Genomic DNA, 13,375 nt, shown 5'->3' on the forward strand with positions numbered 1-13,375 from the left:
TGCACTTTAACCAAATCCTTACTTAATATTGCCTACAATAGTTTTCCATCAACAGTCAAACTGTGTGTACACAGCACTCTCTAGTGGTTAATGCACAGCAGTGCAAACAAGACACATTACCATAGCCTGATTTCACGCGGCCGCCATTTTAAAAGCGAAGCGAGGCTGCAGTGGGAAGAAACCCTCGATGGTGCATTGTTGGGTATCTGGCTATCTATCTTATCAGCGAAGAGAAAGTGACACAAATATTTCTTTTCACTGATTTCCGGGTGATCCGAAGGTCCGTTCTGAATGGATATTGAAAATATTAAAGGATATCGAACCTCATTTCAGCTATGTCAGGGGAAATGGCACTAGTTAGACAATGTTTTCTTTCCAAAACATGTTTAAGATGCCATTTACTAAACTTATCAACCTAATTGATGCCATTTTTGATTTTGGGGAACATTTCCACAAAGATAACTGTGTGTGAGAGTAATGAGACCCCGATGTTGATCGGTGGTCGTTAGTGCGCAGTTGCAGGCCGGACTAAAACATTAATTTTTAGAGATAACTTGATCTTATTTGTGTTGTTATTCAAAACTGTTTCAGGTACAAAATGAGAAAAGGAGATTTCTCAGTGTGAGCTGCTGCGGTCTCTGCAGATGAGCTGAATCAGGTGTGTCTCGTTAGTGGACTCTATAATTGTGCAGTGCTGAGACTCTTCCAGTATAGTTTGAAGTTCTGTTGGGTTCATCATTTGTGGATTGTAGTAGTCATTGTGAAGGATTTCTGAAGGAGAAAGTCTTGCATGATTGCCCATCATGGTGGTGATGGAGATCAGTGTTTGGAAATGGCTTAATCTAGTCCTTTTCTTCTGTTTTGTTGATGGTGCCAAGCTTATTGTGGAAGCCCCAAGACCAATAGAACCAGTGGTCACCGCTGATGAACTGCTTTCAGGGCCGTAAGTTCTATGGTCTCTAACCCCCTCATCAGTCAAACATTTGGCCACAGATGAAAAGATGTCTTAATGTTTGGGAATTTTCAACACTTTAGTACTGTTTCATCTTGGATGTTAAAAAAAAAAATAGTTGAGCTACAATTATAATGCAACTTTGAGAATGATTAGCATTTACTTTAAAATTATATTAAAGCTGAACTGGTTTAATTGCAGGTCTGATCTGAAAGATGTCTAATATGTGAATGTTTTCATTAAGATTTGGGTGGAGTACCAAACATGACTATCCAGGATCCTCTGGGGACCCTATACAAAGATGCACCCTTTATTTGTTTATTTTTTCTTTGAGACCTCCTTTTGTGGTATCTTTCAAAGTAGCCCTCGTTCACTTGCCATGAAAATGACCACTGATGAAGTGGACAAAAGTGTCCCGTTTTATTCCTAGACTTACCCATTTTAAAAATGCTTGTTTAGAGCTGATCTTTATGGCTTCTGAAAGTAAACTAGAGTGACGTGCCATCAGTCGAGCAGATCTTGACAAACCCAAACCGTTTGTTTTCCTGCAGGCTCTTCATGGTGACGTTTCCTTCATTGATTGAGTCCGGCTCTGGTGCTAAACTGTGCGCTAGTCTTCTGAAGCCCAAAGGCAGTCTGACATTGACAATTTCTCTGGTCGATGACAAAAATACAGAAACTCAACTTGTGCGTCAGACAACCCAGAGGAAGCTTCACAGATGTTTTAATTTCCAGGTCTGTGATTCTTTAACATGCACAAAACAAGTAGAAAGGTCCTTATGTTAAAGGGATTTTCACCACCCCAAAAAATAAATCCACGTTTTCAACTTGTTGTCCTTTTGAACACAAAGGAAGATATGCAGGACAAAAAAGGCCATTGATTTCCAATGTTTATTCACACTATAGCTGCTTTCTCCTAACATTCTTCAGAATGTTTTGGTTTGTTCAACAAAGGTTGTCAAATCTTAACTTGGGGAAATGTTGATTTCTGCGTGAAGTCTACTTTACGATGTTTCTCTACAGGCTCCTCAAGTAAATGGAGATTCAGTGCAGACGGTGAGGGTGGTCGTTCAAGGACAGTCCTTCAAAATGACTGAAGAGCGTAAAGTGATGTTCAGGTCTTATCTGCCTCTGACCTTCATCCAGACAGACAAACCACTCTACAATCCAGGACAGACAGGTGACTGACTAGTATTAGTGCAGAACTCCCAATAAGGTTCTCAAGTATTGAAGGGACTGTTCACCTGCTAATGGTGTGGTACTCCTTTACTGTTCGAGTTTCTAAAACCGTTTCTTTCCGTTGAACGAGAGTTTGTTTAGCCTGGCAACCATTGAGTATCATAGTAGGAAAGGTGTGTTCTGTGTTGATTTGATGGTTGGATGTTATCAATCTTAACTAATTCAAGCAGGTTTTAGAAGGGTAGAGAAAGGTACAGTTTCCTTAATTTGTTTAAAGTGATTGGTTCACAAATCAGATTTGAATTCTAAGGTTTATTATTATTATTATTATTATTATTATTATTATTATTATTTACAAATTTAAAGTTGCTACAACACTTTTAGTGGATGTTCCTGTGCAGTTAGACATTTACCATGTCCAAGCATGCTGTTAAATGACAGATTCTCCCCAATATTCAGTTTCGGTGCATCTTAACCAAACTATAAAGTTAGAGGGAATAAAGAATCTTAAATGAGTTGTCTTTAATATTATGTGAATCTGATCGTGTTAAACTGCCCAGGCTAAAAGTGCTTTTATTCTCACATTTGCAGTGAATTTCAGAGTCGTCACCATGACTGATAAACTTGTGCCTCTTGACCAAATGGTAAGGCTGTGTGTAGTTTCTTTTCAACCTTTAAAATCTTTGACCATGTCTAATTCTAACTCTGTCTTGCAGTACAATCTGGTGGTGTTGGAGGTAGGAACTTGTTTGCTGCTTCTGTTGACAATGTTGCTTCTGGATGTTTTCTTAGTACTTTTTGTCTAAGCTTAACTTTTTCAATAGGACTTTCGTAATATCCGAATAAATCAATGGACAAATGTTTCCTCCATCAACTGGATTTTGGAGCTTTCTCATGTGTTGATCCCAGAAGCTCAGGTTGGGACGTACACACTGAGGGCTTATATTGGTGACCGAATGATCTCCCAGACTTTTGATGTGAAGAAATATGGTACGCCTACTATCTCTAAATGTACAACAGCCTTTCTGATGTCTTACAGCTCTTTCTTGTTTAGTTTTACCCAAGTTTGATGTGACCGTAAACACCCTGCAGACGTATAGTGTTGCAGATGTGGGACTGAAAGTTGAGGCTTGTGGAAAGTGAGTGAAGCCTTCAGTTTTCTTGCTGCGTGTTTGTCTTGTGGATGGTCTATTCTTGATCTTTAATGTTTCTCAGGTACACATTTGGGCAGCCTGTACCTGGTCAAGTGCTAGTGGAAGTGTGCCGTCAGCCTCTTACCTTCATTCAGGATCCTAAAGTGACCAGCATTTGTCTGAATAAATCCACTAAGGTTAGACCTTTGTGCAGGGCCTGCATTTACAGACTCCTGATTTTTATTAGTTGGTGTAACTTGTATATTTTAAAATAATTGGCATCTAGTCTTATACATGGTGAATTTCAGATGGTATATATTCACATGTGAACTAGTATTAATAGGGGAAAGATGAAGCCCTGGTTATTTTAAATCTTTGCGTCTGATCGGCTTTTTAATCTTTATTACCAGACAAACAACACTGGCTGTGCCTCTCTAACAATCAGCACATCATCGTTTTTTGGCACCAGTTTTGAGGGTAACCTGCAAAATTCCTTCATTGTTAAAGTCAACATGACTGAGGAGGGAACAGGTAAACTACTGGCAGATTTTGTGTGCCGTTTCTTGTGCCTTCATATGTTTTCCCTTCCAGGTGTTGTCATGTCCAAATCCACAACGGTGTCAATTACATTTGAAGTTGGCAAGGTCACATTCGTGGATCTCCCGAAGTTCTATAATTATGGGTCAACCGTGAATGGCAAGGTTAGTTGAGATTCACTTGTTGCAGAAGTCCATTTGTTGGGTTTCCCTTAATGTTTGTTTCCCCAAATAGATCGCTGCTTCTGATTACAATGGAAACCCAATCAATAGCAAGGCAGTTTATCTCCTGGACAGCAGCATATGGCCCAACAAAGTGCTGTTCAATTTGACTACAAACAAGAACGGATTTGCAAAGTTCTCCCTTGACACTACCAGTTTTTCTAAAGCTGATCTGAATCTTGTGGTATGACTTGCCAGTAATTTTGAACAAAATGTTACTTGCTCTTGCAAGAAGTGCTTAACTTTATTTTTTATTTATTTTTTTCCAGGCAAGTGCAACTCCACAGTCTTATTTTAGTTACAATTCACCATACTTCACTACAGATACACAGGTGGTTCAGCTTTCCCAAACTGTACCTTCTGACAACCCAACCTTTAGTGATCTGTCTATAGTGAAGCTTGAGCAGCCTCTGAAGTGTGGCACTACTTATCCAGTGACTGTCAAGTATTCATTTGTTGGAGAGACTGGCGACTACAGTGCTGACATCATCTATATGGTATTTTATTTATTTTTTTATTTATTCCTGTTTGACCATTTTTGTTTGGCACTAATCTAGCTGTCTGTTGTCAGGTCATGTCCAGAGGAGTTATCGTTCTGCATGGCTTTAAATCTGTTCAAGCTCTGGCTTCTAATACCCTCTCAAAGGGCACGGTGACGTTTGATCTCTCAATTCTTGCCAATATGGCTCCGACGGTGCAGATTCTGGTCTTCTGTGTTCTGCCTAGTCAGACTGTAGTGACTGGTAGTGCATCTTTTGACACGGAGAAGTGTTTCTCAAATCAGGTATCTGTTTGTCTAGTTGTCTTTGTGTGGAGTGTGACATGTCTTTCATTGAGCTTGTTTGTTGCAGGTTTCTCTGCAGTTCTCTCCTGCTACAGCTGTTCCTGGTGAAGGAAATATTTTGACTGTCTCTGCTCAAGCAGGATCTCTGTGTGGTCTCAGTGCTATAGATCAGAGTGTTCTGATCATGCAGTCAGGAGGACGTCTAAATGCAGATTCGGTAACTGATCTGTTGTAGACTTTCTATTTTATTTATTTTTTTTCCTCACCTCTCGAATGCATTCTAAGATATTGAACTGGTGCTACATGCTGTAGAATTGGCTGTACTGTGCAAATCCTTACACGTACCACTTCAAACTAAGTTGAAAGATTTTAAGAGGGTTTAAAGTGAGCATTTACATGAACCATCTGCTTGCCACAGCAAAGTTGTAATTGATTCCAGAGAGAGTGGTTTCCTCTAAGAGTTGGTCCAAACAATTGATTACCTCAGCCTTTTCTCACTCATTTTCCAGGTAGATCTTCACTAGTACTTTCGGTAGTTTAAAGGATCTTTTTGAGACCTTGTCTTTAAAATTTTTTACTTTGCCAATTGGTCTGTCTCTGCAGCAATACATCGAAATGCAGCTCTACAGATCCCGAACAGTGTTTGGACTGTTGGGATTTATTAAACCACACTGAACTAACTCTGTAAATTTGAAACTCTCAAAGCAGCTTCAAATAGGTCACTTAAACTGAACTGACACAATCTACACTGTAAAAGCACTATACATTTTTATTATATTTTCCTTCCCTTTAGGTGTTTAACATGCTCCCACTCCAATCACTATCTGATTATCCATACGGTGTTGAAGATCAACAAGACTGCCTAAATGTTCGACCCCGTCGAGCTGTTCCAACAGATCAGGCTTTATAACACCTTCAAGGTAACTCTTTAGGGTTTATTTTGATTGCTGCCCCCCCATCCCGAGATTGTATATTTATTTTTAACCCATGACACAGAGTGTGGGGATCAAGATTGCAACAAATCTGCCAGTTCGAGAGCCTCAGTGCCTGAAGTTCAAAGACCTGCTGTACTATCGCAACTTCCAGGGGGGTATGTCTGTTTGCTTAAAGTGACTATCAACTGCAACCACTAAAGGAGTGGTGATGGGAGAAATGGATAATAATATTATTATTATTATTATTTTGTGTGTATCTATTCAAGTGTGTGTGTTTTTTTTTTTTTTTTTTTTTTTTTTAAGTATTTTTTCGGGAGGCTGCTTTTGCTATTGCTGAAAAGGCTCCGGTTCCTTTAGCAATGGCAGGAGCTGGAGGTTCCTCTGCTGATGTGACCATCAGGACTTACTTTCCAGAAACCTGGATCTGGCAACTCGCTCTTGTGGGGTTAGTCAACCTGTTTATTTAAAAAAAATAATAAAAAAATGGCTTTTACCATGTTTTATTTCTTGTCCACACAGGGACTCTGGGTCCACATCAGTTCCCCTCACAGTTCCTGATTCAATCACCACATGGGACACTGAGGCCTTCTGTCTGTCCTCCAATGGTTTTGGTCAGGCTCCACCAGTTCTGCTGACTTCCTTCCAGCCCTTCTTCCTAGAGCTCACCCTGCCTTACTCCATAATCCGTGGGGAGGCTTTTGAGCTCGTGGCCACAGTCTTCAACTATCTGTTGCAATGCCTCAAGGTCTGGGTTCACTTGTTAATGGATCCGCATATGCATGTATCCACTCAATGTCCACTAATGCTATATTCATTGTCAGATTCAAGTGACTCCAACGCCATCCTCCAACTTCACTCTAACACCCATTAATGATCAGTCTCCATCCACTCTCTCTGCCAACTGGAGAAAGACCATCAAATGGGCTCTAACTGCATCTGTTGTTGGTTGGTTGGGGTTTATTGTTTTTATATTATTTGAGGGTCTTCAATTGATTTAATTTTTTTATTGAATTTTTTTTTTTTTAATAGGAACTGTAAACGTGACCATTAGTGCTGAGGCCAGTCCATCTCAGGAATTGTGTGGCGATCAGGATGTGACCGTACCATCAAGAGGACGCATTGACATAGTCACTCGAAGTCTGCTGGTTCTGGTTAGTAACTATTCTGAAGTTTAAAAGTGGAGCTCATGGGTTTTTTTATTTTAATTTTAACTTGTTCCTCTAGGCTGAAGGAGTGGAAAGGACTTTCACACGGAGTTGGTTACTTTGTCCAAAGGGTTTGTTCAGCTTATGGATTTATTCTAAATTGGTTAGAGATCCTAGTGATGTCTGCTGATTTTTGTTTTTGGTTTACAGGAAGCATGCTTTCAGAGAATGTGAAGATCACGCTTCCAAGAAATGTCATCCAGGGATCAGCCAGATGCTCTGTATCAGTCATTGGTAAAGGGTGGGGGTGGGGTTGAATTTGTTTTTCTGACAAATCAGTTTGCCCAAGTAATTTATGCAGCCGAAGGTCTATTAGGTGGTTTATTACTGACAAGCATGTGCTCAAATGGGGGAGAGAACAGCTGATCCAAAAATACTTAACCATGAGATTGAACTAGGTGCAATGCACTGCCTTTCACATGTAGTCTGCTTGAACTGTCTAGGTGTAGTTGGTAGGGTCACAAAATCAATGACTGTTACCACTTGCATGTTACTTTCACAAGTGATATGATCCTGAAATGAGGTAAAGCTAATTTTAATTGTTTCCTCTCCTAGGGGACATAATGGGTCGTGCACTGAATAACCTGGCCAATTTGCTACAGATGCCTTCTGGCTGTGGAGAACAGAATATGATCATTCTTGCTCCCAATATTTACATCCTTCGGTATCTGACAGTAACTGCACAGCTCACCCCAACCATCCAAGACACTGCCATGAGTTATCTTCTGAGTGGTATGAGTTTTAAAATCCCAGTATTTAGACCAGTTGCAGCCAAACTGTTCTGGAGGGCTTGTGTCTTGTGGAGTTCAGATCCAACTAAAACACAGACATTCATAGTATGACTAGGGTTTTATTCTTTTGACTGGGACAGGATATCAAGGAGAGCTGAACTACAGGCACAGTGACGGTTCATTCAGCACTTTTGGTTACGATCCATCCAATACATGGTGCGTGTCCTGCAGTTCAAGTCTTGATGATTTAAGTATTGTGTAACTTAAATTGCTCTGTATCCAGGTTGACCGCTTTTGTCATGAGGACTTTTGGCCTAGCAAGGAACTTCACCTACATAGATCCCAATGTTCTTAAGAGTGCAAAGGACTGGTTGATTAGCACGCAGGGTTCAGATGGCTGTTTTGTGCAGCAGGGCACTCTGTACCACAATGACATGAAGGTATGTCACATCTCTTCAGACCTGCTATTACTAAGCTGAGACTGATCCTGAAGGTGTTTGATGCTGTTGTGTTTTAGGGTGGAGTTGGTGATAATGTGACCATGACTGGCTACATTGTTGCATCAATGCTTGAAATAGGCGTCCCTGTCACGGTAAAAATATTGCTTATCCAAGAACTTTTTAGTGTGCAATGTGTATGTCGTCAGTAGTTTTAGCATGAACTTGGCTTTTTTTTTTTTTTCCTTCTCTCTAGGATCCTGTCATTACTAAGGCTCTGTCATTTTTGAGGCCTCTAGTTGGGAATCTGGGAAACACTTATGTAACTGCTCTGCTTGCCTACACCTTCAGTCTGGCTGGAGAGACCAACACTCGAACACAGCTTTTAAATTCCTTGAGAAACATTGCCATTTCTGAAGGTGAATATTAGCCATCAATTTGCTGAACTTGGGTGCATTTTAAAAATTGTGCAAAACTTTGTAACAAAGCAAGAACAACCCCCGCCTTCCTGTCTTTAGGTACTACTCTCCACTGGTCTCAGACTACATCTGGTGACACTCTAGCAGTGGAGATCAGTGCATATGTGCTGCTAGCGGTTCTCACAGTACAGCCTGTGACCACTGCTAATCTGGGCTATGCTAACCGCATTGTCAACTGGCTTGTGGCCCAGCAGAATCCCTATGGTGGTTTCACCTCCACTCAGGTGACTTCAGCTTGCAAGTTAGCATAATTCAGTCAGTGTGTTAACATTAACAAGTGCATAATCAGAAGGTACCATATGTAGTGTGTACTGAAAAGATAATCAAATCTTTAATGGTAATCCCACCTATACTGCCAGTGTTTAAATTTACAGTTTGGTTACCATAGTTTTGCAATCACTTGGAATGCATAAAGCTTACTCTAATTTAACTCCTAGGACACAGTGGTGGCTCTTCAGGCCTTGTCTCTGTATGCTGCTCAAGCGTTCAGCCCTGGAGGCTCCAGCACTGTTACAGTTCAGTCCTCAGTGCCAACAGGAGACATTTTCAACTTTGCTGTGACTCCCAACAACCGCTTGCTGTATCAGAGAAATTCACTGAACAACTTCCCAGGCACATATAGTGTTGTAGCAAGGGGATCTGCCTGTGCTTCTGTGCAGGTCTGTATGTTCACCTATTTCTGTTGTTTTTTGCTCATGATGATTTATTGCCTCTTGTTTTAACTTGCAGGTTGCCTGTTTCTACAACATCCCTACTCCTGTTACGGTTGCCAAAACATTGAGTGTTGTTGCGAAGGTGACTGGAGACTGCCAGGCTGCACCAGTCAATCTGATGTTGACCTTCACAGTCAAGTAAGAATTGTTTCCTTTCCAGCTTTACTTGCGTGGTTTTTTTTTTTTTTTTTTTTTTGTTTTTGTTTGTTCCTCCCTCTCCCCTCTTTACACAGAATTGAGCAGACTTAAAGAACTCCTGTGAATTTCCATGCAAATTCTTTTGTAGGATTGGTTATTTTTGGCTGCTGCAGTGTCAATGATGCCACTGGTGCACTTTTAAAGTGGACCCTGGTTTTGCTGTACTGTTAATAGTTGGCTAGTAAAGTCAACACCAACCCCCCCCCCCCCCCCCCCCCCCCCCCCCCCCCCCCCTTTTACACCTTATATTTTTTTTTGTAGCACTGCTGTCACTGATTGTTTGCCAACCACCAAATCTGATTTGAACTTGATCTGGGATGGAGCTAAACTCTACAAAGTTTGGCTTATTTAAGGATGTCACATGATCATCTGACTGCATTTTGTTAGATGTAGTTTGAATGTACACTACTTTATTTGCCCCTCAGGGATTAAACCAGTTTTTGGATTGAGAACATGCTTTTTACAGGTCTCCCCTTTAGAAACCCTTGGCTCAATTCAGTCACATGTTTTTCAGTTAGCTTGAATGTAAATGACCTTGTTGGTGGTTTTAATCATCAGATCTGAAATGGTTGGTTTTCTCTCTCCTCCACCCCCACCCCCCCAGATACACTGGTCCGAAGCCAACTACTAACATGGTTCTGGTGGACATCAAGGTGTTGTCAGGATTCACAGCAGACACCTCACTGGTTTGTATGATCTAATGGTAACTCTGGGACCTTTTGACAATGCTTGCTAAGTGTTGGTTTTTCCTCAGCTTGGATCCCCACCTAACTTTGCTCCATTAGTGCAGAGGGTTGATTCGAATGGTGATCATGTCCTCGTCTATCTACAAGAGGTGAGACTGGAGTTTCTAATAAACCTGCCATCTTAAATGTGAGGATCTTTGTCAGTTGGAGAAATGAGATTTGAGTAGCTTTTTCGAAACCCATAACAATGTTCGCAAACATTTTTATAGGTTCCTTTTTTTTTTTTTTTTTTTTTCTTGGTGACCTTCTTAATTTGTCTTTTCCAAAGGGAGTTAAACCCTTCAGACTCTCTACTATATCCCTCAGTTAACTTGTTTACACTGGAGCAGTCTATACTTTGAAGTGTGACCCAATTCTCTTGCTTCTGGCCACAGGTTCCCAAAGGTGTTCCAGTGACCTTCAGTATACAGCTGACACGGGCTGTTGCAGTGCAGAATCTGAAGCCAGCGGTCATCAATATTTATGACTATTACCAGAGAAGTATGTCTTTACCATTTCACTTGAGCTTTTTGAGCTGAATGTCCTGTAGATGGTGATCATGCTCTATTTTTCTTTCAGATGATAAATTTGAGACCACGTACACGTCCCCCTGTCCATGATGATGCTTCAGTGCGTTTAAATAAAGATTTTTAAATGAATCTGCTGTCATGTTGGGTTTGTCAAGATCCAGAGGTTTACACTAATCTAGCTTAATTGCAGCTCTAATCAAGGTCCTAGGTCTGTTTAACATCTGGGTGATGGGCAAGGTGAATGCAAGACTGACAGCACATGCTCAAACGACAATTTGGATTAAACCAATAGCTGCCCCACTACAAATGAAGTTGAGTGAATTAAATGAGACATTGACTGCTCAAAGAATGTTTTTAGTTTAATCACATTGTACGGAACCGTTGAAAGGTCTCCTAGTACTACTATACAGGATTTCTGCCAGTGTTACAAAAGTAACCCTGTTTCCAAATAAAGGCCTTGTGGTATGTTCGTCTTAGATGTCACATTGGGGAAGTATGGGAAAAGGCATAGCTTCAAGTCATTGTTTTAGAACTTAAAATTTATTAGTAGCAAATTGTCCAGTAATTCTGCTTGCTAATTCTGAGCAGATAATTATGGTTGAAACCATTTCAGCAACATGACATCAAGCAGTGTCAGTTTAATGTCAACATGGATGAGGAAATGGTATAAGACTTAGTACTATTGGTAGTTTGAGCTTTCCTCCCAGGACATCTACACCAGGTGGTGCTTAAGGGAAAGTCAAGAGAATCATCAGCCACTCAAGCTGTGGATATTTCTCTCTGCTACCCTCAGGCAGATGGTTCTGCAGCATCCGGTCATTCACCAGTCGACTGATGGAGAGCTATTTTCTACAGGCTGAACTCTGCAACATCAGATTTTTCTAATATCTTGTGTAATTTTATTTTTCGTTTAAATATTGATAGGACTATTGTTTTAGATGGTTTGAATGGCTCTATTTGACAGTTTTTCTGGGGATTTTAACAGTATTCAGAAAATGAATCTCAACGTTAAAACATGCTTTTCTGTTTTGTTTCTAGTCCAAATATTGAAGGTTTTAGAGCATGTAAAAAAAATTATAATAATTCTGTCTGAAGAAATAAGTGTTTCTGGCTTGTAAAGGAAATTGTCAATGAGGTAGGTGAAATCTTGTATCTTGCTTTGAAATGTAAATACTCGGACAATAGATGAGACGAACTCCAAGAAAGAAATGCATTTTGCACAAATCCTATATAAATACAGTGATTGAATACTATTCAGTATCTCCTGGTCAACTATTATTCAGACTGAACACTGCATATCTTTGCAATATGATTATTGCGGATGCGCACATTCTGATATCAAAGCTGAAACAATATATTGTGCAGTTCTACCTCACACTAACTCTCTCTATACCCCTCGCTGCATACCATCAAGATGTAGCATGCACTGCACTTTAACCAGATCCTTACTTAATATTGCCTACAATAGTTTTCCACCAACAGTCAAACTGTGTACACCTTTTTGAGTGTGGACTTGTCTATCTGTGCCTACATGTGTTTTTCCTAACGTATTTATTGGCTTTTATCTGTTGTCTTTTACATATTACTGTCAAAATTGCTAATCTTAAACATTTTTCTCCATTATGTGTCCCCTACTCGTCACACCAAAATTACACCCTTTTACTAGCAGGTGAAATCACAGTGCTCTCTAGTGGTTATTGCACAGCAGTGCTACTAACACAAGACACATAACCATAGCCCGATTACACGCGGCCGTTATTTTAAAAGCAAAATAGAGGCTACAGTAGGAAGAAACCCTTGGTGGGCAAAGCGAGGCTTCATGAAACACTGAAACTGTCGAAGCTTCGAAACGTTTCGAAATCCCACTCTCTGGTCATTTTTATGTACTGCATTGAAATAGTTTCAGCAAAGAACAGTTGAGCAAATTGAGGTATTGAACCCCACTTAGTACATTCGCATCTTCAATGATTTAGTGGACTGGTTAGGGTGCCTGACTACCATACGGGGATAGTGGGATTGGAATCCAGGCTGGTTCAGATATTTTGAAATGCTTTATTCTTGTATCGTTTTGTTGCAACATTGGTCTGACATCCGAATTAACACTTTGTGAATAAATATATCTTGTTTTGTTCATAAAACAGGGTTGTTGTTAGATCAGAGATGGTTGAGGCAAGAAGTTAACAAGAATTATTTATAATATTCATTAAATTTCCCATTGTATTTTATTAATGTCTACTCAAAGCCTAAACCCAACCATCACAGTACTGTAAAAATATTAATTATTGTTTTACAGTGTTACAAAAATGATGCTAAATTGATTGCGTATCTGCAGCTGTATCCTATCTAGACTACACCATAAAACAGTAACATGATTAAACTAAATTAAATCATGATTTCGGAGTATTTGTGCAAGTCGGGATTTGAACCCAAAAGTTAATTGAAGCATAGTAACACCATACATACATACAGTCCACTAGGCCAGTGTTTCCCAACCCTGTTCCTGAAGGCACACCAACAGTCCACATTTTTAAGCTCTCCCTAATCAAACACACCTGAATCATCTTATCATAACATCAGAAGAGACTCCAAAACCTGAAGTTAATGGGTCAGATAATG

At 40.1% G+C, this 13,375-nt stretch overlaps 1 protein-coding gene across 1 annotated transcript; it reads left to right on the forward strand.

Annotated features, from left to right (window-relative positions):
• The first annotated feature begins 803 nt into the window (after positions 1-803).
• On the forward strand, positions 804-10,888 carry LOC130220814 (alpha-2-macroglobulin-like protein 1). The gene is given in 35 exon segments (XM_056453058.1): positions 804-943; positions 1,504-1,687; positions 1,976-2,132; positions 2,723-2,775; positions 2,848-2,868; positions 2,956-3,121; positions 3,186-3,270; positions 3,347-3,461; positions 3,675-3,795; positions 3,856-3,965; positions 4,036-4,206; positions 4,292-4,519; positions 4,594-4,806; positions 4,874-5,023; positions 5,600-5,710; positions 5,712-5,726; positions 5,803-5,896; positions 6,045-6,186; positions 6,261-6,486; positions 6,563-6,686; positions 6,771-6,892; positions 6,966-7,017; positions 7,097-7,180; positions 7,502-7,678; positions 7,818-7,893; positions 7,961-8,117; positions 8,195-8,269; positions 8,371-8,533; positions 8,633-8,817; positions 9,031-9,252; positions 9,323-9,444; positions 10,109-10,190; positions 10,259-10,339; positions 10,625-10,730; positions 10,809-10,888. Coding segments are annotated over 35 exon segments (4,371 nt in total). The 3' UTR covers positions 10,850-10,888.
• The last annotated feature ends 2,487 nt before the right edge of the window (positions 10,889-13,375 follow it).

Source organism: Danio aesculapii, chromosome 3 (genome assembly GCF_903798145.1).
Source record: "Danio aesculapii chromosome 3, fDanAes4.1, whole genome shotgun sequence".
NCBI lineage: Eukaryota > Metazoa > Chordata > Actinopteri > Cypriniformes > Danionidae > Danio > Danio aesculapii.